This window comes from Pezoporus wallicus, unplaced genomic scaffold, assembly GCF_028554395.1.
Source record: "Pezoporus wallicus isolate ANWC-B61680 ecotype Strahan unplaced genomic scaffold, APGP_CSIRO_Pwel_v1 contig_14703, whole genome shotgun sequence".
Lineage (NCBI taxonomy): Eukaryota > Metazoa > Chordata > Aves > Psittaciformes > Psittacidae > Pezoporus > Pezoporus wallicus.
In genome coordinates this window covers 1,659,817-1,685,724 of record NW_026635616.1, presented here as the reverse complement: position 1 = coordinate 1,685,724, position 25,908 = coordinate 1,659,817, and the positions used below count along the sequence as shown (strand labels likewise).

Below are 25,908 nucleotides of genomic sequence, written 5' to 3'. Positions count from 1 at the left end.
CAGAAGCAACCTATACCTAAAGGTTAATTTCCACAGCGGTTGTTGCTGGGTTATTTGATATTGGGCAATTTCTGCCCTCAAAAGATTCTTTTACTCCTACTTAGTATTTAATGAGATTAAATTGCAACTTCTCTGAGACCTCGTGGCAGATGCGTGTATGTGTGGCAGGTGGCCACCAAAGCTTTGTGTGTGGACTTAATAGAAAGGCACTCAGGGAGCAGAGAGAAAACCCTTTCATAATGAGGGAGAAAAATAGTGGTGATGTTTGAAAGCTTCATAGGTGTTAATAAAAGATACTGCTTTTTCAGTTACACAGAATGATAAATACAATGGGCTTCTGCAAGAAGCTGCCTATAGGGCACAAATTATTGTATCATGACTTTGATGTATGAGGGATGGTCCTTTTAAGCCCTGGAGCAGGGTGACCTTTCAAATAGGGTGATCGTGGGCCCCGTTCTGACCCTGCAGTGTATTTATAATCTTTCATTCCACTGGTGGGTTTTTCCTGGGGAAGCTAGTCCTAATGCAGCAGTAACCCAGCAAGACCACGAGGGCAACAGAGCTACTTCTCTGTCAGTGTAGTTGATATAGACCCCCTGTATGAAGACAGGCTGAGAACGCTGGGGCTGTTCAGCCTGGAGAAGAGAAGCTGTGTGGAGACCTCAGAGCAGCTTCCAGTGTCTGAAGGGGGCTACAAGGATGCTGGAGAGGGACTCTTCATCAGGGACTGCAGTGATAGGACAAGGGGTGATGGGTTCAAACTGAAACAGGGGAAGTTCAGGTTAGATCTAAGGCAGAAGCTCTTCCCTGTGAGGGTGCTGAGGCGCTGGCACAGGGTGCCCAGAGAAGCTGTGGCTGCCCCATCCCTGGCAGTGTTCAAGGCCAGGTTGGACACAGGGGCTTGGAGCAAGCTGCTCTAGTGGAAGGTGTCCCTGCCCGTGGGGAGGGGGTTGGAACTGGATGAGCTTTAAGGTCCTTTCCAACCATAACCAGTGATTCTGTATCAGGGTGAGGTTTGACAGTTGCTGCAGGGTGTTTGTGTTTGATGTGGTGGGGCAGCAGATGGACAGAGGTGGGCACATGTGGCCGTGGCTGGGCGAGGAGCTGTGTGCATGTGTGGAGGTCTGCACTCTGCTCTTCACGCTTGTCCAGACTTGCTTAGGGCAAGACTTGCTTAGATGGTGAAGTGCAGCAGGGGCTGGGTTCATGGTGTTGTCCATTCCTATATCCTCTAATACATTTTCTCCTGGCTGCTAAAGCTGATGACATGTAGCACTGAGCACAATGAAATGTGTTTGACGTTGAGCTGAAAAGCTTCCCTGTGGCTGTTCTGAGAGACTGTTTTTATCTTGCACTTTTGGGTTTTTTTTTTGTGCAGAGGTTTAGCTCCTTTGACCTCAGAGTCTGGGCAGCTCATGAATCTCTTTATAGTTGCTTTTTGTGTTCACCTGGAGGGCCAGAGTTTGAGTATGTGAAATTCAGCAAGTGTGAGGTGGGTGAAAATGTGTTGGAGACAGATGAGAGCCGCTGACTGCTTTTCCTGCATCCCTGTAGAGAGAAGAGGTGAACTGGGGGGTGTGGGTGGTGGGTCAGCATCCCGGGGAGCTGCACTGCTGGTGAGGTGGGGTGTCAAGCTGGGCAGGACTAGAACCAAGCTCAAGTTGTGCTTTAGGGTATTGGTGCAAAGGCTTTTTGTGTTCTTAGCTTCGCAGCAGCTGCCAGGCAGCCGTGGTGTGGAGGCAGAGGGGAAGGCTGGCTGCACTAACATCCCAGGGCACCTGAGCTGTGCGGTGGCTCTTGCTCTGCTGCTGTTAAAGACCATCTTTTTGAGCACAGGGTAGGGGGAGGAGGGGATGGTCCTCAGAGCAGGACCCTTGTCTGTGCTGGTTCCTGCAGCTCCAGCAGGAACTGACCCCGCTCTGTTCTTCAGGGATCTTGGTGACATGGTATAGTGTGAGGTGTCCCTGCCCAGGGCAAGGAGTTGGAACTAGACCTTAATGTCCTTTCCAACACAAGCCATTCTCTGATGCTATGCGGGCAGTGCTGCCCCTCCAGCCAGTGTATTTCATAGTGGCACCACCCTGACCGCCTGCCTTGACCGTGTCTGCCTCCGGGGTTAAAGCAGATACCGTCAGGCAGAAGTAACCCCAGGCTGGAGCATCCCTCCTCCATCCCCTTGGCTGCAGGGAGAGGACACCCGCTATCCCAGGGGCTGGTGCCAGCACATGGAGCCGGGATGGACTTCAGCTGTCCGGGGATTAGCATCAGGGAGCCGCATGCAGCGTAAGCACCGATGCCTTTAAACCCCCCTGCTTGAGGTTTCCCTTCCCCTGGCACAGGCCAGCAGCTTCCTAAGGAGATGCCCTGGGCCCGCGTGTAGCTCCCCGCTGAGGTCACCTACCGCACTGTTATGGAGCTTGGCCCTGGCCTCTGCACGTGGTGCGTTTGGAAAGGCCAGGCAGTGATTCGCTCTCTAAAAGTGCTTGGTCCTGACCATGCCTGTGTGCTTATGTAATGAATGATCTGCCTGGGAGCTTCACTTTGTTCATCTCAGCACGACGTTACAAGGGCAACATACAAAAACATCTTTGCATGAGGAGTGGCCATGCTGAGGACCTGTTAACGACGGGAAGGCTGACTCGCCCTGGATAGGAATACATTCAGTCTTTGTGCTGGTTGAAGATGTGGGAAAATAAGGTGACTCGTACCAAGCTCCAGCATGAAATCCCTTCTGGGGCCATGGGATTTTGATGTTGGCATCAAATGGGGGAGTTCCCACAGAGATGGGGAGGGTGGTCTCTCTTCTGCCTTGCTGACCCCAACACTTGCATTTTTTGCTTTTCCCCTCCAAGCATAGTTAAGAGTCAGTCCTTTCCCTGCCTGAACCATTGCATCTTATTCTCCAAGCAGGGTTTGGGCAGCATTGGCTGTTTCTAGGGCACAGTAACGATAAAATTGTGTCTGCAAGAAAGCTTTTGCCCTGGCACTTAAATAAAAGCTGCTAAAGATGTCTAGAGGTGTAACTGTGCGTGCTCCTTCCTGTTGTTGCCTTGACGCAGCGCACACCAGCTACTTAACCAACGGGCAGCCCTCTGTGGAACGATTCCCCATCAGCTTTAAAACCCACTTCTCAGGGAACTATTTTCATCACGTGGTGCTCGGGATTTACTGCAACGGCCGGTACGGCTCGCTGGGCATGAGCAGGCGATCAGACCTGATGGACAAACCTCTGACTTACCGGACTCTGAGCGACCTCATCTTTGACTTTGAAGACTCCTATAAAAAGTACTTGCATTCGGTCAAAAAGGTGAAAATCGGGTTATACGTCCCGCATGAGCCGCACAGCTTCCAGCCCATCGAGTGGAAACAGCTCGTCCTCAACGTGTCCAAAATGATGCGCACGGAAGTCAGGAAGGAGCTGGAGAAGTTTGCCAGGGATATGAGGATGAAGGTAGGTCTGCACACCTTGTCCCAGCCTGCACAGGTTGGTTTTGCTCCATGTCAGCAGGCTGACCACACCCTGAGATAAAGGTGGTATCAGGTGGGCTGTGGGTTTGCTTAGATCTGTCTTGTAGAACCCCAGAATGGTTTGGGTTGGAAAGGACCTTAAGATCATCCAGTTCCAACCCCCTGCCATGGGCAGGATGCCTCACACTAGAGCAGGTTGCTCCAGGGCTCTGTCCATCACTCCTTTCCTATTGCTGCAGTCCCTGAAGAACAGTCCGTCTCAGCATCCTTGGAGTGGCCTTAGTGATTCTCCCATTAGTTCTCAAGCTCCTATAGGTATTTGTTAGTTCAAGGTTCTCCCCTTCAGCCTGGGACACACTTGAAGCCATTGTTGTCCCTGGCCATCAAGGTGTTTCCCAGCTTGCTTTTCTCACTGACTCCAGAACCGTGGCTGGGGCTGCTGGGATGGGTGGCCTGGTTTCAGGTAGGGATCTCTGCTCTTTACACCTGAGCTGCAAGGGGTGCTGTGGCACAGGCGTGTTGGTGGTTGCTTCTCCTTGCAGGGCATGCTGATGGACTGCCCTGCCTGATGTCCACCACCACAGTTAAATCACAAAGCAGATTACGTGGGAATGGCGAGGAAAGAGAGTCCCTCGCAGGCTGGTTGCTCAGACTGAAGAGCCCAGAGGGAAATGACAGGGACACAGGGCAGGCTGCCAGAGGGGTTGGCTGTCCTTGAGATGAGGGGTGTCCCTGACCATGCTGGCATGGATGAGGAGCTGGTTGTGGCCGTAGTGAAGGGGATTTGGTGCCTTTCCAGCCTGCTGCTGGCAGCAGGAGCAGAGCAGGTGTGTTGCTAAGTATGGGGCTGGCTCTCCTGGAGAGGTATGTGGCATCGTGTCCAAGCTATTCCGGGTTCCCGGCCCCTGCCCTCCTCAGGAATGGCTCTGACATAGCAGCCCTCTGCCTTTCTGGCTCGGGCCCCCTCACCCTGACCTTGTGGTGAGCATCACCAGTGGCATCGTCCCTACGTCCTGCTGCCACCTCTCCTGAGGGCCAGCTTGTACCAGGCTGTCACCTTAAGCACATGTGCTTGATTACAGACATAATGAAGGAGGGGTTTTTCCTTTTCCATGTACTTTTAATGCCATCTAGAGAGCAAAGAGCTGAAGCAGGCTCAAGTTGAAGAAGTCCATGTGGGCAGATGACCTGCTGAACTTAGTACTTGCTTTTGATAGTGTGTGCTAAGCTGTGGCACTGGGCCCAGTCCTTGTAAGCGCCTCAGGACTAGGACCACAACCCTGAACGCTTGAAGACCCTGTATCTGACTCTTCCCTTGAGTTAATTCAGAATTCGAGCTGCTTCCATTGTGAAGGGCTGACTTTGGAGGATCAGCTCTTAAAACCAGCGCGGAGGGCGAGCGTGGTGCTGATGGCCTTCTGAGGCTGCAGGGTATGGGGGATGCAGGCGAGTTGCAGACGTAGTGAAAAGTCTCACTGCTGCAGAGAGCTCAGCTTCCAGCCTGGGAGACGATCACCTCTGTGTGTGGAGAGGAAAGCTGGAGAGGGTGATTTAGCTGCATGAGTTCTCTTCAGCTGAGACTCGAAGCCAATTTTCTTATCCCTTGCGGTCTCCAGCTCTGAAGAAAGCTGTGTTTGAGAGCTTTTTATTCGGTATTTAGCTGGAAACCGAACTGGTGACACCGACTGATTTTTGCAGGGGGCCTCTGAACAGCTATCACATGATAACAGCTTTGGGTTCCTCTCGACCTGGGCAGGGTTTGACGGAGCCCGAGGGACTGAAGGCTCTTTGTGTGCCATCCCCGCCTGCCACTGTATGAGGCCCTTTATATTTATTTTTTATTTTCAGTGAATCGTGGCCTTTATCGAACGCTTCTTCCTTCCCTCCCCCATCTCTTGCAGATCCTGAAACCCTCAAGTGCCCATTCTCCAATGAAAGAGAGATCACGGGGTAAGTCGTTGTCCCCGCGCCGAAGGCAAGCCAGCCCTCAGAGACGGGCCTGCAGGAGAGACAAGTCGTGAGTATCCCTCTGCCATCACTGACGGGCAGGAATGGAGGGTCATGGCCTGTTATTTTGCTGTACAAAACCTGATTGTGCTCACTGGCACGTGGCTGATGTCTTGGTCACCAGGGAGGCTCCAGAAGCTGCTGATGCTGCTGGTGAGAGAAATTGGGGCTGTTCGGCCTGGACAAGAGAAGCTGCGTGGAGACCTCAGAGCAGCTTCCAGTGTCTACAAGGGGCCTACAAGGATGGTGGAGAGGGACTCTTCATCAGGGACTATAGTGATAGGACAAGGGGTGATGGGTTCAAACTGAAACAGGGCAAGTTCAGGTTAGATCTAAGGCAGAAGCTTTTCCCTGTGAGGGTGCTGAGGCGCTGTGGCTGCCCCATCCCTGGCAGTGTTCAAGGCCATGTTGGATGGGCCTTGGAGCAACCTGCTCTAGTGGCAGGTGTCCCTGGCCATGGCAGGTGTCCTTGGCCATGGCAGGGAGTTGGAACTGGATGATCTTAAGCTCCTTTCCAACCCAAACCAGTTCATGATTCTTTGTTCTGGTGTTGCTGTGCTTACTGCTCCCCAGTGGCCTCTCTCTGTGGTGTCTGTGGAGGCCCTGATGGCCTTTGCTTGGTTCAGTTCTACAGGGGTTGGATGGCTGGGAAAGTGCAAGTGTGGGGTTTGCCTTCTTCAGCCTTTTACTGTATAATTCCTGGAGAAATGAATGTAGCCTGGGGGACCTGTACAGGAGGGAAAGCAGTTTGATCACATCTAAGGGTGTTCAGACAAAGGTATGAGAAACAGGAGGATGGACCTGCTAATGGTGGTGTGGTGCCCGGCTGTCATGGTCCCTGAGACAGAAACAGGGATTCTCTGTGATGAGCCTTTGTACAGCGCTGTTCTGATGGAGCGGTTTTCACTGTGGACTGTCTGACACAGGAATAGTGAAAAAGTAAATCTTTGCTCTTCTTGCCAAAGAACAAACATCACTTACATTGTGTTCTTTGGTTTTAACCAGCTTAAAATACCCGCGACCACTTCCCTCATGTGCCACAGCTAGTGGTTTAACTGTGTGGGGAAGGAGGGACCAACTGCAAGCACTACCTCTAAATGGATAAAACTGTGCTTCCAGATCACAGGCCTTTTACAGCCACTGGCAATTCTGACTCCCATACCTTAGACGTGGAAGAGTCAAGTTTTAGCTGTTCAGCTTCAAGCCAGGAAGCTGACAGCTGTGCAAGCCTATACATAACACAGATTAGTCACGTATTTATGATCGTTGCTTTTTAAATAGGCTCCCAGACGAGTGTCTCAGCACTTGTTTATTTATTTTCAAGCAGCCAACAAAGACATTAGACTCATCTTCTAAAGATAACTTCAAGATACTTTGGCATTTTACAGCAGCCTTTTATTTTTACACATGAATTCACACTCGGTCCATGCTGCCGCACCTTGGGCTTCACTGAGAGCTCCTTGTTTAGTGCGTGGATAATTATAGTTGTAATAGGCTCGGCTGCTCCTGGCTTCTTCATCTCCTGGATGTGCTTTGAGGGATGGTTTCGTCTTTGGGTTTCTGGTAGTGCTTCTGCAGTTGCTGAAGTGTGTCATGTATGTCGGGAGGGCAGAGTGAGTCTCGCTGGGCTTTGGAGGATCACCCGTTGGGCTGCTTTCATGATTGCTGCTGCAGTGGCTGATTCCTCCTTGGTAGCTTTGCTTTTCCAGAGCAGGAAGACAAGTGAAGTGCTGGTGGCCTTGCAGTAGCTTCAGCCCCTCACCTGCTTGGTGGTTCCGCTGTGCTGCTCTGTACCTAGGGTGAATTATATGCTATTCTAAAATAACACAGTACAAGTTCCAGCACCCAGTTATGAGATGACGTGGGGAACAGGAGACTGAGAGCGGGCCCCACACACAAGACCTTCACCTCTGCTTGGGCAGAAGGCATTGCAGCATCTCTGAGCGGGTGAGAGCTCCTGCAGCACGTGCTTTGTGACTGTGTTACAGCCCTGTGGGTCCTGCACAGCCCCTCACGGGCCTGGCCAGTACACTCTGAAGCAAAAGGGGAGTGAAGGAGCTTTTGAGCCTCTAAGCAGAGCCCAGAGGCTCTTCTGTGTTAGAAAAGCTGTGCCAGGGAGAAGAACTGGGTTCCTGATGTTAAAATAATGCTTCTGTGCAGTGGTGTGGGTGGCCTGAAGGCTCATTGTGCCTTTTGCCCCAGCGGGAGGGGTGCTGCAGAGGAGTGTGCTGCTGTGAGGAGCTCCCTCCTGGTGATAAAACCCTTTCCTTTCCAAAACTGCTGCTTTCTGCAGTGGGAAGTCTCTGACACCTGAAGAAGAAACAGCATTCCCCCATCAGGGCTGAGCTGGATGGCATGTACCAACACATACAGCGGTTGACACAGGGTGGAAAATACAGGAGGGGAAATCAGGTATTTTCTTCCACATCGTGATAGATTTCCCAGAACCGAGTTGCAGGGAGCGGCCTTTGTGTTACACACAGAAGAGGAAAGGCTTTCCAGGCTTGCTAGGCATTGGGCTGAAATCCTAGCTAAAGAATGGCCATGCTTATCAGCATTGTGCGTTGTTTCTTTGTGGGTCTCGTACTCACACGCTGTAATTACAGCTTTTCAGAGCTTGCAGGGGAGGGGGAGAGAAGTGTTTTGCTCTAACAGGAGCTGGCAGGGGCTGTGTAACACATTCGTTTGAGAGGCTTCACCCGCTGATGACAAGCTGTTATTACAGCCTGGGGTTTGTCAACAATCAAATCACACGGGCCTGCTGGGAGAAATCTCCCTGTGAAAAAGACATGAACTGGAATGGTGAACTGGAAAGCCTGGAAATGCAGCTACAAGGCAGACGGGGTATGTAGCAGGACATGGGTGGCAATGCAGTAAGGAGTAGGTGCCTGTCGATGAGACTGGTGTGTAGTCAAATGGCAGCTCGTTGACTGAGCTATGCAACAGTCCATGTGCTCTTGGCCCACAGCTGGTGCTACCCTGCTAGGGGTGGTCACCAGGCAGGATGAGTACAGAGCATATAGGGTGGTGTCAATCTGTCTGGCAAGTCTGAAGCCTTATTGTGTCCCCTTGTCCACCTGCTGAAGTCCCAAAGCAAGAGGGTGCAGTAAATTGCAAGTGGCTGTGCTGGAACAGTGTTTCATCCTCAACAGAAGTGCTTGGAGCTGGAGGGGTTTGGGAGAGGAAGTTGGGAAGTTTGGAAGGGAGCATCATGCAGCAGCCTGAAGCAATCTCTGCTCCTAAATGTCAGCTCACCAGATCTATCTCCCTGTAATTTCATACTGAGGCTTCAACAGATGCATGAGTGTCGTAGCAACACTGGCCTTGTGTGCTTGTGGCATAATTTAGCTGTTGACAGGAAAAATCTGTTGGTCCATTCTATCAGGACATGCAAGGGGGCAGGAGTATATTGGGATTATATTAGGATGTATGCAGGATCAGGCAGCTCACAAGTGCTGTGTACCCAGCAGCTATGCACAGCTTATTCGTTTCGGTAGACGCGATCTGATGGGCTAGTACAGCAGAGCCCCCTTGCTTCAGAGGGGATGTTTGGCATCAGGTCATGTGCCAGCTCAGGAGAACAGGGGCTACCATGCTTCTGCTCCAACAGATCCTTGCCTATTCCTAAAACCTCATGGAGGACAGTCTGCTTGTAGCTACAAGTTAGAGAGCTGTCATGGGGTGCAAATGGGCATGTCGTCATGGGTGTGCAGTGACTCTCCATCCCTCTTGGATAATCAGAGAAGGTAGAACCATCCAGGCATGCCGTGCTTTACTTAAAACTACATTCTGGCTTTAATTAAAGGGAGGGAGAAGGGGTGGGAAGAGGATCCCTAAATATGAGGGAAGAAGAAAGGACACTGGAAACTGCATAGTGCATCTCTTGCTGGTCTCAGACTCCTACACAAGCTCTGAGGGATGCAGGTTATAGTTTGTTTTCCAGCTAGTCAAATCCCATCTGCTCTGAAGGAATAAAGTGGGAAAAATCCAAACTGTCTGACAGTGATTTCTTCAGGTGTGATCCCTTCCTGCAGTGACAGAGACCACAGAGGCCTCCTTCGCTGTTGTATGAAGTACCTACAAACACAAGACAGGGTGCAGGGCAGTACTGCAAAGAAACCCAGGTTGCACTCAGTGTGTGACTAGGCAGAAGTGCATTAGCTGTCCACAGCAGCGGCTCCAGGTCTCAGATGCTGTGCAAATTCTCACAGAGATGTGGTGTTAGCAGCTCTGCTCTTAACAGGAAATAAAGACTAATTGAATGAAAGAATTCAGAACTGTTTCTGAGGCTCTGCCACACACATGTATGTGTGTGTACATACGTAAGCTACACATCCCCCCTCTTAGGGCTGCAGCAGTGTTAGCCTCGTGTGTGCAAACTCATCTGCTGCACGATGAGCAAAGCTCAAGAGCTGGAAGCCAGATCTGAGGAGCTGCAGGAACGCACTGGAGCCATCACCAGCTTCACGTTGTACTACTCGGGCTTTAAGCCGTGTTTCTGCAGTGGAGTGCATGTGCTGTAGAGTCTATGAGGAGAAATGTATTTTAAACCATGCCTTTCTTTAGAAAAGCAAACATACAGCTTAGTGTGAAATAACTGAGAGCCTGGAGTGAGGTCCTGGATTAGACGCTTCCATAGGCTATATACATCAGCAGGATTGTTTTGGTTTGACAGCTTTGCAGGAGCTTTTCCATTGCCTGCTAAATAGGGAGAGACTGATGGCTCCGTCTCCAGGTTTCACGTGGTCCACTTGTTGATACACTTTAATGACCTAACAGCATTCCACGTGTGCATGGGATTACTGCGGTGAACGGCTGGACTGCATCACAACACAAGATGCCTGGAGACTGAAAGGAGTTCATCTTGTGTCTTCTGTTTGATGAAAGATTTCTGTGGGTGAAACACTGGATGTGGGTGGGCAATGTGTGCTTGCAGCCCAGAAAGTCAATCAAATTTTGGGCTGCATCCAGAGGAGCGTGGGCAGCAGGTCAAGGGGGGTGATTATACCCCTCTACTCTGCTCTTGTGAGATCCCACCTGCAGTCCTGCATCCGGCTCTGGAGTGCTCAGTACAGGAAGGACGTGGACCTGTTGGAGAGGGTACAGAGGAGGCCACAGAAATGATCAGAGGGATGGAGCGCCCCTCCTGTGAGGAAGGGCTGAGAGAGTTGGGGTTGTTCAGCCTGGAGAAGAGAAGGCTCCTTAAGGGGAGACCTTGTTGCACCTTTCAGTTCTTAAAGGGGCTTATAAGAAAGGTGGGGAGAGACTTTTAAGGAGGGCCTATTGTGACAGGACGAGGGGCGATGGGTTTAAACTAAAAGAGGGAGATTCAGGCTGGATGTGAGGAAAAAAAATCTTTACAATAAGGACGGTAAAACACTGCTACAGGCTCCCCAGAGAGGTGCTGGATGCCGCATCCCTGGAGACACTGCAGGCCAGACTGGATGTGGTTCCGGGCAACCTGATCGAGTTGAAGATGTCCCTGCTCATTGCGGAGGGTTGGGCTGGATGAGCTTTGCAGGTCCCTTCCAACCCAAACTGTTCTATGATTCTGTTTGGTGGGCTGCAGCCCTTCACATGGACCTAGCCCAGAGGAAAGGGGAGATTCAGAGCAACAACATGCTGTGGCCATGTGAGCGGCTTTGCCTATTTGCTCTCAGCTGCTTCCACTTCATTCTAAAACCCGGAGTCGTGCCCTGGGGTAGATCCTGGGCAGGATGTGTCTGCTCTTAACTGCTCATTTAGGCCCTCTCTCAGCTCAGGAGAGGGGCACTCCCAGGACCCCAGGATGGGACAGCTTGTTCCTCACTGGTGCTTGGCTTCAGGGAGAACCCATAGGAATAGCACAGTCACACTGGTTCACCTGACAGATCCAGCAGGATCGTGCCTATGACGAGGAAACTGAACCTAGTCAGCCCTGTTCTGAAGTCAGAGGTGGCCACTGCTGCCTGTGCTCCTGCATGGCCGTGTGGCATTACTGGTGAGCAGAACCCTCTTCCCTCCTTTGCTCGCAGGCCTGCCATGGTGGACAAGAAGGGAGACCTGGCTACGCTCAACGAGGTCGGCTACCAGCTCCGCATCTAACAAAGCCATATGCTGGACAGAGGGCTTCCTGGTGCTTCCCGCTGCACTTTACCTGCACTTCGTTGGAAGGAAGAAAGGAATGGGACAATTTATTAACTTGTTGGACTCTTATGGTGCAAGTTTTACCTAGAAAATAGAAGGGGGGGCGGGAATTTGGTTTTGGTGGCAGTATTTATTCTATTTCAGTTTATAGAAAAGGCATCAGTGCAGAGGAACCTACAATGAGGTTTGCCAGGATATGATGTTTTTTCCCGTTCATCATGTAGCAGATGACTCCAGTGGTGAGAGACTTTCTGCAAATACAGTTTGCCTCTACAAGTATAAACTGAACTTGGGCATTTTGCTGGGTAGTAGCAAAATGGGTAGTAGCTAAGAAATCAATATTCTTAGTGTTAAGATGTGCTGGGGTGCAGTGCAGTTAAAACAAATCCTAGTCAGTATTAATATTCAGTTCAGCAATAAAACCAAGCAGTGCAGAAGTGGCATGGGTTTTTAAAGTCTCAAAATTACCTCACTAAACTTAATAGATATGCAAACCTGTCAGTATTGTTGTTTTGTAACTAATTTGTACTGTTTCCCAGCATTTCTGGTAGTATTAAACCAGCACTGGATGTTTTACTGCCACCCCTATTACTATTTTGTGCATGTTGCTGAAAGCTGTTAAGTAATAGTAATATGCAAAGTGTATTCTTAAACACTGACATCTTATTAGGCAAGATAGGAGGGTTTGGGTTTTTAACTGATGATAATAATGAATTTTTAAACTTTCCTAAGTTTTTTATACTTTGTCACAAGCTTTTCATCTCTCTGGACTATTCTGCTGAAGCACAAAACAGAGAGATTGCTGTTGTAGAGACAAGCATTCACCTCTCCGTCCGTCTGTTTCTTGTATATGTTCCTGGAATAATGCTAACCTGAGCCCACATGCTTCTCTTTCAGCAGTTGGTGTAGCTTTGAACCTTGTCTTTGAAAGGCTGAGCAGTCTCAGGTGGTGATGCCTTGACATCTTATATTGAGATCAGACATTGCAGGCTGAAGTTAACCTTCTGCCGTGCTGCTGTAGGGAGTTTTTCCTCTGTGTGTTGTAGTAATAACAACAGCTTAGACCTGAATAAGGAAGCTTTAATGGCTGAAATGGGTGAAAATCAAGCCTGTCTGCTTCCTCCCTACTCAGTCCTTTTGTTCTAAGACTTAGCTGAGGACCTTTGATGGACACCGGCCTTCTCAAGTGACATGGTAAGACTTTCACCGGGGTCTGCCTTTCTTTCGCATTAGTGAAGTTCTCTGATGAGTGCTGCATTCCTGAAACTATTTCATTAGGTGCCTAAATAGAAACTGGATTATTGTACAAGTCCAGCCTTTACCCTTTGTGCTGTGCTTGTAGATGATACTGCCATGGGCCTTGTGTACCTCCCCTCCTGGGGACTGACTTTTTTGGGATCTCAATGAAGGCATGACATTGTAAGACGGTGACAGTAATGCCTACTCAAACTGAAGGATTTAAGCTCCTAGAACATTTCTGTCAGTCAGCAATTGAATGAATACAGGAGATGATTGCTTGTACACAGACCTCATTGCTCAAAAAAGTAAATGAATCTCCCCTACCTAGGACAGGAGGACAATACCAAGACCCAGCAACCTTCTACAACCAGTGGAAGGCTTTCTACTATGAGCCTGCAGAAAGTCTAGAAGGACTTGTCTAATGTATTACATACACTTGTTTATACAAATTACCATATCAATTACAGGGAGGCCTTTCCCATTCCTCCTTCTGTCAACTTTTCCACTCCTGTGTTCACCATCAGGATTTTTGTGGTTCAGGAGCGAAGTTGAAAAGAGGGAAATACTCTTTTGGTAGGAATTCCTGTACAATTTACACCAGCGGCAGCGTTTCACTGTTAAACTTTGTGCTGTTTAGTATCTTGTGACCTATACAGGTGTTTTCCATGTATCCCTTGGATAAAATGATGTGAAAAACTTACTTTGATCAGCTGGAGCCTATAGCACAAAGTTACCTGATACGTTGCAAGCTTTTTCTATGAAACCATGGTTTACTTCAGCTCAAGTAATGGTGGTTGTGTATAGTTTTTACCACTGCCCACCACACTTGAGTTATTTTAACCTCTAACTTAGCACTGAAACTTTTGAATGCTGTAGAGGCATGTGACAATTTGCTTTTGGTTCCTGTTTTGCAGTTCAGCTGAAATACTCTTCACGATGATGGCATTTGTCTTAAGTGTGGTTCTAGTGACTGCAAAGTGGTCAAATAATGTAGGAAACACGCATGACTTCTGGGCTGGGGTTTTTTTTACATCACTTGTATGTATATGCACAGCATGAAACTTCAATAAAAGGATCATGGTAGTTCGAGGGGCTTTTTCTCTTTAAGACTTATGGTTAATTTTGGTCCCGTTCTGTTTCTATTCCAGAAAAGCTATTTGTTGTTTCTAGATTCAAGGAGTGACAAAGCTTATTGCAAAGATCAGCACTTTTCTGTTCCCTACCTTCCCCTGTTCAGCTGCCTGCGTGCTGCCGAGGGTGCAGACACACAGGAGCTCACAGTTGTCTGCTGTGAAGATAACACAAGAGTCCCCCAGACTACCAAAGCGCCTTAGGCTACAAGAGTTGCTACAGCTGAGTTGCTACAACAGCTTTTTTAGCTGTAACCTGTATATATCCAGAAATTGGTTGCATTTATTCAAGTATGTTTGCATTTATCAGCTCCAGCTTTGAGAATACTCATATTTAAATCAAGCAGCATCCAGTATCGAATACGCAGTCGTCTTCCAAGAGAGGGAAGATCCTTATTCTCAATTACTTATGAGAAAAATATCCCACCTCCACATTCTGTGGTAAGTAACCATATTTTGTAATGGAACTCTGAAGGCCTTTTTCAATTCAACTGGTTTTGTGGTTACTGCTGTACTTACTGCATTATTCTCAAAGCACAATGTAACTGCAGTTGTAATTCTGCAGTCAGCAAAAGGAATGAACAAAGAAATGTTTCTAGGAGCCAAACACATCTGAATGTGATCTCGGGACCGTGGGTGCGGGTTTTTCAGCACTACACTGAAAGACAGTTCTCCAAATGGTACTGTTAAGGCAGTTTTACATACATACCCACATGCTGCTGGACTTGTTTCCTGCAAGTTTACTGTTCAGGAAGTCTTTTAATGTTGGAAATGGTGTGTTTGTCAGTGCATTGTGAGAGTAAATACAAATCTTGATCGTTTAATACCTCAGGATCTGTCATTTTAATATACAGCTGGCCAGTTTTAATAACTCCATTGCAAACCAAACTCCCTTCCCCCAGTTGTTCAATGCATATGAAGCCTCAAGATGTCAAGGAGTGATTGTTTTGTTCCTGCAGTAGATCAGGGTTCTGTTAGGTTCTGTGCTCATTACACTCGGCTTTATTTCAGGCAGTCTAAAGAAGATGCCAGTGAATGCTACCCAAAGTTAAGCTTTTAGAAGTTTTAGAAGTAACCTTTAAAACTCTGCCTTATTGCAAAGCTAGCTTCTTCCTTTGGAGGGGTAATCCCGCAGCTTCCAGCCTGACTACAGTCTAAGTGAATTCCTTTGCAGAAGTATTTAGATAGGAGTGGCTACAGAGCACTGGTGTCACAAAACATGACCTTCTGCTCATTAGAAAACGGGCTGTGCACACAACCACACTTGCTTGGGGGTTGGAGCTAGAGGATCTTAAGGTCCTGTCCAACCCAAATCATTCCATGAGTCTATGAAGCAGCGCACGGTTCTCAGAATAATCATTTTTACTCTGATTTACAATAAAAACCATTTACAGCATCTTCATGAAAAATAATGCCGCTTCGAGGCTGGCACAGCTGTTTTCCGTTATCAAAGAGGAAGCAAATGTAAAAATCTTTTCGTTTGGCCTTAAAAGCTTCATAAAGTAATTTCAACCTTAAAAAAAAAAGTCTCTTTAAAAAGTCTACTTTACACAACACTAACAACTCAGCATGCAAAAAACTGACTGAAACCGGACCAGCAGTGCTTGAATTAACCTTCAAAGAGACAGTGATCATCACATGGAGAGAGAAGGTGAAGGTAGCTTCGTCTACACAAAAGGTCCTTTGGGTATTACCGTTCCATGAGCCTGAACTCTGCTAGCAAGGGCAGGTGGTCAGAAGAGTTATTTTCATTGGGAAGACCATTAACAGTCCAAAGATCTTTCTCTGTTAGAAGTGCCAGCCTGCCAAGGAGTTTCAGACCTCCACGACAAGAATCCTCTGCTCCTGGTTAAAACACAAACAACAAAACACGGGAACGTCCATCAGTGGGGGCTGAGAATCACATTTTCACACACCTGCGGAAAGAGGAAAACCCTAGGGCACAAATAATCCGAAAGTCATTTTTGTTCCATGTAACAGCACCAATAAGGAGTTCAGAAATTCTTCTGGTTTATGATTGCTCCCCCAGCAGGGCTTACAGTCAGTACAGCCCAAAGCACTCAGGACACTACCCCTCCATTTTGCAGAGGTAGAAAGGGATTGAGTTGTTCATTGTATCTCTGAAAAAGCCTCAGTCCAGGCCTGTACTTTAGCACAACAGCAGTGCCCAACAGAGCTGACACTTGCAAAATTAAGCATCTTTTGAGAGTTACTGGTTTACATAACCTTTTACTTGGGTATCATCAAGACCAGTTCTCCACCAGGCAGGAACTCCTCCTCATAAGGGTGAAAGCCTTCTGGCATTTCCCTTCCTAACTGTTCATCATCAGAAAGGGATCTTCCTCCATTATTTCCTGCTACTACCTATTCCTAATTGCCGAAAGACATGTTGAGGCTCACGTTCCCCACCAGCCTCTCCTTGTTGGTGAAAACAAGGTCCAGCAAACAACCACTCTTTTCACCGACTCCTCTATCACTTGGAGAAGGCATTTATCATCAATACATTCTAGGAACCTCCTGGATTGCTTATTGCTGGTGTGTTGTCCCCCCCCCGAGGACCAGGGCTTGTGACCATGAGGCTGCTCCTATCTCTATAGAAGACCTCATTTGCTCAGTCTTCCTGGTCAGGTGGCCTGCAGCAGACCCCTACTCTAATGTCATCTGTCCCTGCCCGGCCTTTATTATTACATACCACACTTAAAATATTTGTCCCCTCATTAAAGAAGAAACTTGGCAGTGCTGAGGAACAGCTGGACTTGACCTTAAAGGTCTTTTCCAACCTGGCTGATTCTAGGATTCTAAAAACCAACCAACAACAAAAAACAACCCCCTAAAACCAAACAGAAAACCATCATAAGTTTTTTTCCAACTCAGGAAATTCCATTGAGAACAAAATCCTTCCATGATGCATCAAACTTTTAGACTTCTTGATCTACTTGAGTGGAGCCAACTAGTCAGCAACCGTAGCTGTTGCCTGCAGAGCACAGGGATGATGCTGAGCAGGTTGAGTGCTTTCAGGGCCAGCACGAACAGCAGCTGTAACTTTGACAAAAATACTTTCTGTATGGAAGTGATCAGCAATTCCAGGACTTCCTGGCTGAAGCTGGTACTTACCAGCAGGCACATTTTAAAGGATTATCCAGCAACTGTTCAACTCCTCACATAGTTCAACAGCTTCACTCCTTTGGCACCTGCCAGCTTTGCAGCCCTCTAACAACCCAGCAGCTGTTTACTGCTGCTCTGAAGAAAAGCTTTTCCACTGCGAAGATGCCTTGGTAGCTTTAGAGCACACACGTCCTTGCGCCAAATTTATCATCTGGCACAGCACCTGCGTGTCTACAAAGGAGCAGTTTGTTGCTGGAAAGAGTTTGGCCTGCATGCAGTGATTAATGTCAGCTCAGCACTCTGCAACCACTATTCTAGTTTTGAAGAACTAATGAATAAAAACTACACCGGTTTAACCTAGTTTGAGAGTTCCAGGTTTGTCCCATTCTGTACTGTGATGTGGGGTGAAGAATCTATTTGAAAAACAAGTGCAGAAAGGAAGAAGTGCTACAGCTCTGCTGGGGCAACGATGGTGCAACAAAAATAGAGAAGCAAGTGAATTAAGATTAAGTTGTGCACAGGATGCACTCTGAAATCACACAGGATTCATAAGTCATTTAAGTACTTCTCAGATCCTGTTTTTTCAGTCAAAGCTTTTATTTCTGTATTGTGAAGCTTTTGTGTGTGGTATTTTACATTAAGGTAGTACTTACTGTGCATGTTAGGATAAATTAGACTTTTGTGCATTGACTCACTGAATTCTAACAATCTAGTCTCAATGCACGAGAAATGAAAGGGGTATTTTTATTTCACATATTAGAAACAATGTTAATTTATAAAAATCTGTTGCAATCTACAGTGGGAGCAGGAGTAGAATCCAGGTTTCTTTGTTCCAAGTTCTGCAGAGCCATTAATCTGATAGCACCGCACTGTGCAGTGACCTTTGATGACGGCATAAAACACAGAACTACTGATGACATGGAAAGCACACTGCTGGGAAGTATCCACGGTGAGAGCACAAAGCAGTAAAGGATGGATGTGTTACCCATCAAGAAATAAACCCGCAGAGGTACCGTGTCTTTCTTGCACCATCTGGTGAGTTCTAGCTGCAACTACAATCAAGAGTGTGACAACTGGACACGGGCAAGGGACTGCTCTCAGAGCAAGACAGCACAGAGGTCATCTACTTGACAGATGTTACATCAAGACTATCTAAGAAGTAACTAAGAAACCCTTTTAATGCACATCATAAACTGCTGTTTGCCGTTTTCATGACTGGAAACACTGCTTTGTTGTAGGTTCGCTCACCACCACCCTGCAGGAGTTACTGACAGCAGTAATTCTCAGGTGCTACTTACACTGCTGCTTTTCTGGGCCCTCAGGTCTTTTCTCGTAGTTGCTGAGATGGCAACTACGGCAATGGTCAGTTACATGGAAAAGTCTGCCCCGCGTGGCACTACAAGCCCAAGCGTGGTGAGATCACAAGCCCAGCCTCAGTTCTCAGATAGCAGCTGACATTCAAAGCACTGCCACAAACCTCTGAGGTAATTCATATGGATTGAATTACCACTGCATTTCCCTTGGAACAGCATCCAAATGCTCCCATATAGCACTTGGTGAAAACAATTAGAAAGTCGTTTCTTTACCTGGCCGGGCAGCAGCAGCATCCTTTGCTGCAGAATAGAAAATGTAATCCACGGTGACAGCACTCCGGGAGTGACAAGTTGTTACTTCTGGGATCCCAGTTTCAGGAAAGTAATGAGAATAGACCGAGGACAACTTAAAATGGTGCTGCAGTTTTGAAGACACCCTGAACAGGAATCAAAGAAAAGAACCTTATTTTCTTGTCTTTCCTAGAAAGAATGAGCAATGAAGAAGTTCCCAGCTTTCCTACAATGTCACGACAGAGCAAATGTTCTGTTTATGTCAAGAAGTAACCAAAAATGTCAAAGACATTTTCTAATAAGCAGACAGAAAGTGCCCCCTAAACAGCACTGACACCTTGCCTCTCCATTCTGAAATAGTATCTGCAGGTTCCTGCAAGAACCCACACTCCATTAATTCCATTTCTAGTCCTTTGCTGCCTGATCAGCCTTCGCATGTTTAAATGGACAATGATTTTTAACCCAGATGGGCAAGACTGGGTTGGGTGAGCATCTTCTATCCACATCTGGAATCACAAACAAGTTTGGTCTAAGCACAGGAACTCCATTTTTTATCCCCCAACACATACTTTTCAGATGCTATTACAATCTCCTGAGCATTGTCCAGTTTTCCTGCTTCCAACTTTTCTCCTGTAAAACAAAAAATGCATTCAATTTGCATTTAAAAATAAGAGGTAAGAAAGACCAATATTGAAGATCAATAGAAAAGCTAGACACAAGTATCTTTGCAGCAGGCAAGATATAAACTGGATTAAATTCTTCTGTTCCATTTGTAATATGCCCTTCAAAGACTTCCAAATTATGTCCCGTTCATTGGTGGATGAAAGATGTAGTAAGGAAGGAATCACTTGCTCTTCCCACTTGTTCCATAAATTGCCTTCACTTTAATACATAACCACTTAAGCAGAATGTGGATTCACACTACGTACATGTGCTGCATTCTTCCATCTCTCTTTTCCCAGTCACAGCACAACTGGCTTTCATGATTCAGTCACAGTAGTTTAAAGAATATGCACCAGCTCCTGAAGGGCAATTTCTGTTATCTTCTAAAGATTCAAATTTGCAAATGCTTATGTGAGCCATAACTTCACACTCAAATGAGCCCAACAGGGAAGTCTGGCAAGCTAAAGTCTCACTGCTTTCCCCCTCCACTAGAGCAGAACATGTTTTTCAGTGCTACCCAAATGATGTTTTCAAAGGTCCACAAAATTCATCAACCCAGTAACTGACCTGCATTCTCTTCTTTTTGTTGCTGTTTTATTTCATACACACAGTTTTGTGAAATACCCAATTTTGGGGGCCAGATTGGAATAGATAAAATTCTTTGGCCCCTTGGAAACTGTTCTTGTCCAGAGACCTAAGAAAAACATGAAATGAGTGGAAAGTTTAAGGCAAAAAAAAAAGCCACAGCCCCTTAGAATAAATCTTTTATCGTGGCTTGTCAAATCTCTGTCAAAGTAACAACAACCCTTACACACACCCCCTTTGTTTTTGCAGCTATCCAATTTTTCAAGCCAGTTCTTGTGACACTAAGCTGAGATACTACCAAGAACACTTATCAACGTAACAGGACTGAGTATACACAGCTCCCCAGCAGACACTTTATCTTCACAATGCTTATTCTTCTGGGAGCAAGCCAAGTTGAAGCAGGGCTTGAAACAACTACTCACTAGCAACAGACACCAGTGGGGCTATTTTTCCCCATGTTTTCTCATTGTATGTACTCCAGTTACTTTCTATTAAATAGCATTTGACACATCCAACAGCTACATTAACAAGAGGTTACAACAAAACCCATCTAACCTGAAACAGTTTAGATTCAGCATCTAATTGCATTTTTTGCTTTTACAGTTATTCTAGCTACTGTAATTCAAAGTTTGTCTAAAACAAGAGTCATCTTTCAATGGAGTACACAGTAGGTGTTTACTTAAGCCCTTATTTTATCCTATTTAAAGACAGGGATGCTTAAACACAGGGATACAAACATCCTGTAATACTTTTAATCAGCATCAACCTTTACTTGTGAGAAGTGAAAAGCATAGCCTACCTTTCCTATGGCGAGGCCTTCATAATTTAACTTCCCTTCCTTTATAAATCTGTACAATGGAGAACCAGGAACAGAATTGAAGTCACCACAGATGATAATTGGACAGAAGGTACCATCCTTCTGAGCAGCAACACTAGCAATCTCTGCCAGGAGGATTGCAAGTTGGGTCAGCTTGATGTCCCCACGCCTTGGGTTATACAGCAGATGTGTATTGGCTATACAGATTGCAGCGTTAGTTTTACAGTGAAATCTAGGCTGCAAAAGCAACACCAATCCCACGTTGTCCCTGTCCAAGAGTGGAATATCATGGCGAAAGAATTCCACGGGGTTTGATGAAATCAGGCTAAATTTGGAAGTTTTGAAGCAAATAGCACAGCCATCAGGTTTCCTCCCTGTCCTCATTTTATACTCACAGTGATACCCTGCAAGAGAGGCAATGACAAACATAAAATATCATTGTATAAATAGAGATTATCTCAAGAAATAATTAAAACCTTTTTGCCCTGTCTAGCTTCAATTTAGATACTACAGGAAACCTATTCTAATATCTTCTCTGATGTGTCAGCATCTGTTTAAGATACCAGGCATATTCTTATGCTCCATCCCTGGTGGTGCTCAAGGCCAGGTTGAAGAAAGCCTTGGGCAACATGGTCTAGTGTGAGATGTCCCTGCCCATGGCAGGAGGGTTGGAAGCAGACGATCTTAAGGTCCTTTCCAACCCAAACCAGTCTGGGATTCTGTGATTCTATGGTCATAAAAGTTTCATCATACCCAGGGATTCCAAACTTGACTTGATCTCTGTTCTATAGTGGTCTTCCTGGACTTCTTGTAAACAGAGTACCTGAAGCAAAAGTTCACAATTAGAAGATTATTAAATCTATCAAAATATTACCACATCACCTCTGTTGGACACTCTGTATGGGTATACTATAAAAATAATAATTCAGAGGCTTTTTGCCATCATAATTCCACAAAAGAATTCAGTCTCCTATAGAAAGCGCTCCTTAAGATTGGGAAAAGGGCCCCAATTCCTCCCACCCTCTCTCAGCCAGCTGCACATTTTCAGATGTGAAATTCAATTTAATCAAAGTAGCCACCTGCTAATACATTCCCAGCAGTTTAGGGGAGGGCTAAATGCCACAGCAGTGGGATGAAGAGACCAAGGGCACACTTTCCATTAAGTACAGAGTGGACAACAAGGTTTGTACTATAACCTGAACCAAAGATCAACCTCGAAATACTCCATTAAAGTTCTGAGCATCTTGGAGCCTTCTGTCTGTACACTGCAGTACAGATTTACAACCACCTTGGGACTCTGACAAAGGACTGAGTTCCTGAAGGGCAACAAAGTTATGCCAAAAAGACCATTCCAGGAATTATGGACAAAAAAGGTAACTATGAGTGGTATGTACTGTAGAGTTTGCCTTTGCTCCATGTTCGGATTGCACAGAATACACTAACTGCATAAGCATAAATCAAAGCTAGTGTTAAGCACGACATAACTAATAGCTCAGTTGGATTCACTGGACAACCCACCCATCAAAAAGAACAGCAACAATTTGCTACTGCAGTTTATCGGTCCTAAAGAAACGTCCACATGCTCATTGCCTACTCACATCTGCATCCAGCTGTTTGATTTCTTGTAGAATGTTGGGAAATCTGTATGTCCAGATTAACAGTCGTTGCCTGCAGTGTCTGTACAGGTGGGAGTTATCTTCCAACAGATTCTGTGAGAGGATATTGTAGGACATGACTGTAAAATCAAGTTTTGCCTCACTTCCTGTACTGCTTTGGTCAGTTTCTTTATTTTCAATGATTTTCATTGTTCTGCTGTGCTGGCAAAAATATTCCCAGTGTCTTTTGATGGTTCCTATTAAAAGAGCATGAAGCAGAAAAAAATATGTAATACACCATATGAGTTTTTACTGCTCTTAGAAATCATTCTGCTGACAACTGTTTGTCTTTGCTTAATCAATTCTAAAAGCTTATTTGAGTAGCAGTGATTTAGACCGTGGTTCAAGATGAACTTTATATAAGCATCAGTAAAAACCAAACCAAACAAACCCAGGCCCAAAACAAAATCATTAGATGCCCTGGATTTCAAACTGCTTGGTATGTCCTAAGGAAATGGTTGTGGTCAGACTACGCCACCCTGCTGCTCCCTGTAGAAATGCTGTCAAACTGGTAAACCAAATCCAGTCTGCTGACACAGTGTTATGCTGCCTTCAGCCACTACCTCCTCAGTGGAGATGGGGTATGTCAGTCTGAGATGCACCCTTAGAACCGGACATGGGCATCTTGATCTGCCAATACATGACTAAGAAGGGGTTAGAAATCAATCAACATGTTCACCTCTAGCCTGTGTACAATCTGAAAAACTCAAGACATACGCTACAACTGGGTCCCAAACCAGATAATGAACCCGATTTGAGACTGAGAAATTAAAAACATTAATAAGCCTCAGAATTACCAACAGCTTCTAAAAAGGCTTGTTTTACCTTTCTGCCATTCCTAGTTTCATACTTATTATATGGAAGGTTTTAAGAATGTATCTACCCATCATTAAGTATCCAATTATTTTTCAGATATGTATTTTTCCACTTACAAAATTCATGAACCAAGTGGCTTGGAAAGAAGCCAGCTGAGGTCCAGCAGGGCTTACAGGCTCAGGTACAGTACCAGGCACAAAGCTATATACAACTGCCAGCCCAGCTCAGCCCCGCAGCAAGTTATCTACATCTTTTTGCTTTAAGATTCCTGAGTTCACAGACAGGATGTGGCAAAAGACACCCGAGAGAGTTGTCTGAACCAAACTCAGGACTCCCCAGGAGGGCAATCCCTCCCATAACTGACTGCTCTACTTCCAGCCACAGTGAACCTAGCACTGGCAGGCTGTGTGGCAGCACAGAACGCAAGTGTGACACACCAAACAGCATTACAAACTGTAAGGCTTTTAAGACAGATGTTTTCTTGACCAAGGAGCCAAGAAAAACAGTAACTCAAAAGGTGCAGGCAAGATTGCTTATAGCTTAGATGAGTTTAGCTTTACAGAGAAAGAAGGAAAATGAACAAAGACCACCTTTTACCTTTCTTGCTGCTATGTTTTTCTTCATTCCGTGCTACAGAAAGACACAACCCTTCCTTCTGATCAGAGAAGTTTGTTTCTTTTTCAGGAGCTGAAATATCATGCTGGCCACTGACTCTTCTCTTCTTTGTCAGTGGCTCTTCTCCCTCAGATTTCATACTGGGATTGGGTAGGTGAAAGCAAGAACTTTGCATGAAGTTATCAAGCTGCCAATAACAGTTCTGAAACTGTCTCCAAGGTCCAAAAAACGGAGGGAGTCTCCAGTTTGCTGAGGAATCAGCTGGAATGGGAAGTGGAAACGAGGCCCAAGGACAGTGTCCGGCCCATCTCATACAGCTGTAAACCGGGTTGCTCACGGTGAGTATCTGAGAACCATTCCAGTGGGCGATGCAGTCTCTGCCCAGCCTCTGCACATGACGGGCCAGCATGGGGGGTCTGCCAAAGAAAGCACAGATTGAATTACCTACACTCAAGTCATCCTGGACATGGCTGATACAAACTACTCCTTCTCCACAGGTTGACACATACAAGATATTCAAACCTTTTCAGATACATACAAGACATTTAAACTTTTATCTAAATAATACACAAAGTGGGACTTGACGAAGCAATCGTGTATTCTTCCCCTTCAGATTTACAAATGCCATTTCATTTCCAAACCCTGCCCAACTGAATAACTATTTACAACTTATTTTCTGCCTTACCGAATTCCACTCTCAGATCTTTCAGGTGCTCAGTGGAACGACCTTTACAACAAGTCATTCCTTCATGCAGCATTAACTTTATGATAAAGCTACTTGAAAGGAATCAGAAACCACTTTCCTTTAAGTTGCTTAAAAAGCTGTTGACTTGGATCAAGCCACAGTGCCAACAGGACAGGGAAACAGAGGTACTAACTCTCATGGAATCTCTGGCAACAGCTTAAAGACTTGGATTTTCATTTCTTTTGTAGGTGGGAAAGCCACAGCTTAGCAATTAAAGCCATGAAAATACGGGGGAGGTTGGTTGGTTGCTTTCCATAAAAGAAGAACGTCTGTGTCAAAACCAAACGCAAAGCAGGAAGGATGTCTGAGGGCCATCGCTCTGCCCCGGCTTCCTCATTGTTTAAAAAGGAAGGCATATTTTGAGCTTACAGACAAAAGACACCGAAGCGCCTGAAGATGAACCAAAGCGAGAACCTCCTCCCTGCCGCGCAGCCTAAATACAGCGTTCTGCAAGACCCGGCTTGTCCGCGAACACCCACCACAAGCAGCTCGACAGACACAGGAGCACAACACGGCCCAGGGCACCTCGGCGATGGGATGGAGCAGGCAGAGAAGAGCCGCCGCTCCTCTGGGGAGGCTCCGGCGCCGCCCGCTCCGCGGAACCCCGCACCGCGGCCCCGCTCTGCTCTACGGGCGCTTCTTGCTGCCAACCGTCCGGCAGGGCCGCTCCCCGGCCCCTGCACCCGATCAGGCCGGTTCCACGGCCGCCGGCACCACGCCAGCTGCAGGGAGCCGCACGCAGACCGCCTCGGCCTCCGGGGGCTGGAGAAGGAGGATGAAGAGCGGCCGCCGCCGCGCCGCACCGCACCGCCCCGGCTGCAGGCCCAGCGCTCACCCCCCCAGACCCGTTTACCTCCCGGCGGGCCCCGGTGCGGGCCCGGCCCAGGGCAGACCCGCTATCGGCTCCGCGCACCCCCGCTGCCCCCAGAGGGGGTCATTCCAGGACAGCGCCAGCTCCGCCCCCGCTGCCGCCGCCGCGCGGCGTACCCCGCGCCAGCGACACCCGAGCCCGCCCCGCGGCCTCCCGCCCGCCCGCTCGCTCCTGGGACTTGTAGTCCAGGGCTCACGGCGACCCGGCAGCCATGTTTGGCCCGAGAGGGCGGTGCCGGAGCCCGGCCGCCATCTTGGGGCCGGGGGCCCCTCAATGCGGGGCGGGAGGCGGTGCCTCAGCGGCGGGTGGGAGTCGTGGCGGCAGGGCGCTGCGGGAGCGGGCTGGAGGGTGCAGGGTGTCAGGGTTTTTGTTCTTTTAGATGTGCTAACGTAGTATTTTCTGTATGCCGCCATGTTCCTGCGGCTACTGTGCCCCCGTGGGGTCAAGGGAGAGCTGCCCTGT

The 25,908-nt window shown here is 47.2% G+C and overlaps 2 protein-coding genes across 2 annotated transcripts in view; one reads left to right on the top strand and one right to left on the bottom strand.

The window, feature by feature from the left end:
- Nucleotides 1-13,923, top strand: part of VASH2 (vasohibin 2) — a 37,213-nt gene extending 23,290 nt beyond the window's left edge. The window contains exons 5-7 of the mRNA XM_057397054.1: nt 3,070-3,451; nt 5,370-5,485; nt 11,490-13,923. Of these exons, the coding sequence (XP_057253037.1) occupies nt 3,070-3,451; nt 5,370-5,485; nt 11,490-11,559 (568 nt within the window). The 3' untranslated portion in view covers nt 11,560-13,923. The remainder of the gene's footprint in view (nt 1-3,069; nt 3,452-5,369; nt 5,486-11,489) is intronic.
- Nucleotides 13,924-15,314: 1,391 nt separating this feature from the next.
- Nucleotides 15,315-25,531, bottom strand: ANGEL2 (angel homolog 2). The gene is made up of 9 exons (XM_057397053.1): nt 25,429-25,531; nt 23,813-24,246; nt 22,343-22,596; nt 21,498-21,567; nt 20,727-21,148; nt 19,910-20,036; nt 19,249-19,309; nt 18,662-18,825; nt 15,315-15,815 (listed from the first exon to the last, which is right to left on the bottom strand). The coding sequence occupies exons 2-9, from the start codon at nt 24,237-24,239 to the stop codon at nt 15,661-15,663; spliced, it is 1,680 nt and encodes a 559-aa protein (XP_057253036.1). The 5' UTR covers nt 24,240-24,246; nt 25,429-25,531; the 3' UTR covers nt 15,315-15,660.
- Between the last annotated feature and the right edge of the window lie 377 nt (nt 25,532-25,908).

What these genes read in the sequence shown, in the direction of transcription:
- ANGEL2 (XM_057397053.1), bottom strand. Translation starts at nt 24,239, where the DNA reads ATGCTGGCCCGTCATGTGCAGAGGCTGGGCAGAGACTGCATCGCCCAC. An exon ending in AAGGCCTCGCCATAGGAAAG is followed by an intron (nt 20,037 to 20,726) that starts GTAGGCTATGCT and finishes TGTTTTTCTTAG; the next exon opens with GTCTCTGGACAAGAACAGTT. An exon ending in ACAAAAAGAAGAGAATGCAG is followed by an intron (nt 19,310 to 19,909) that starts GTCAGTTACTGG and finishes TTTGTTTTACAG; the next exon opens with GAGAAAAGTTGGAAGCAGGA.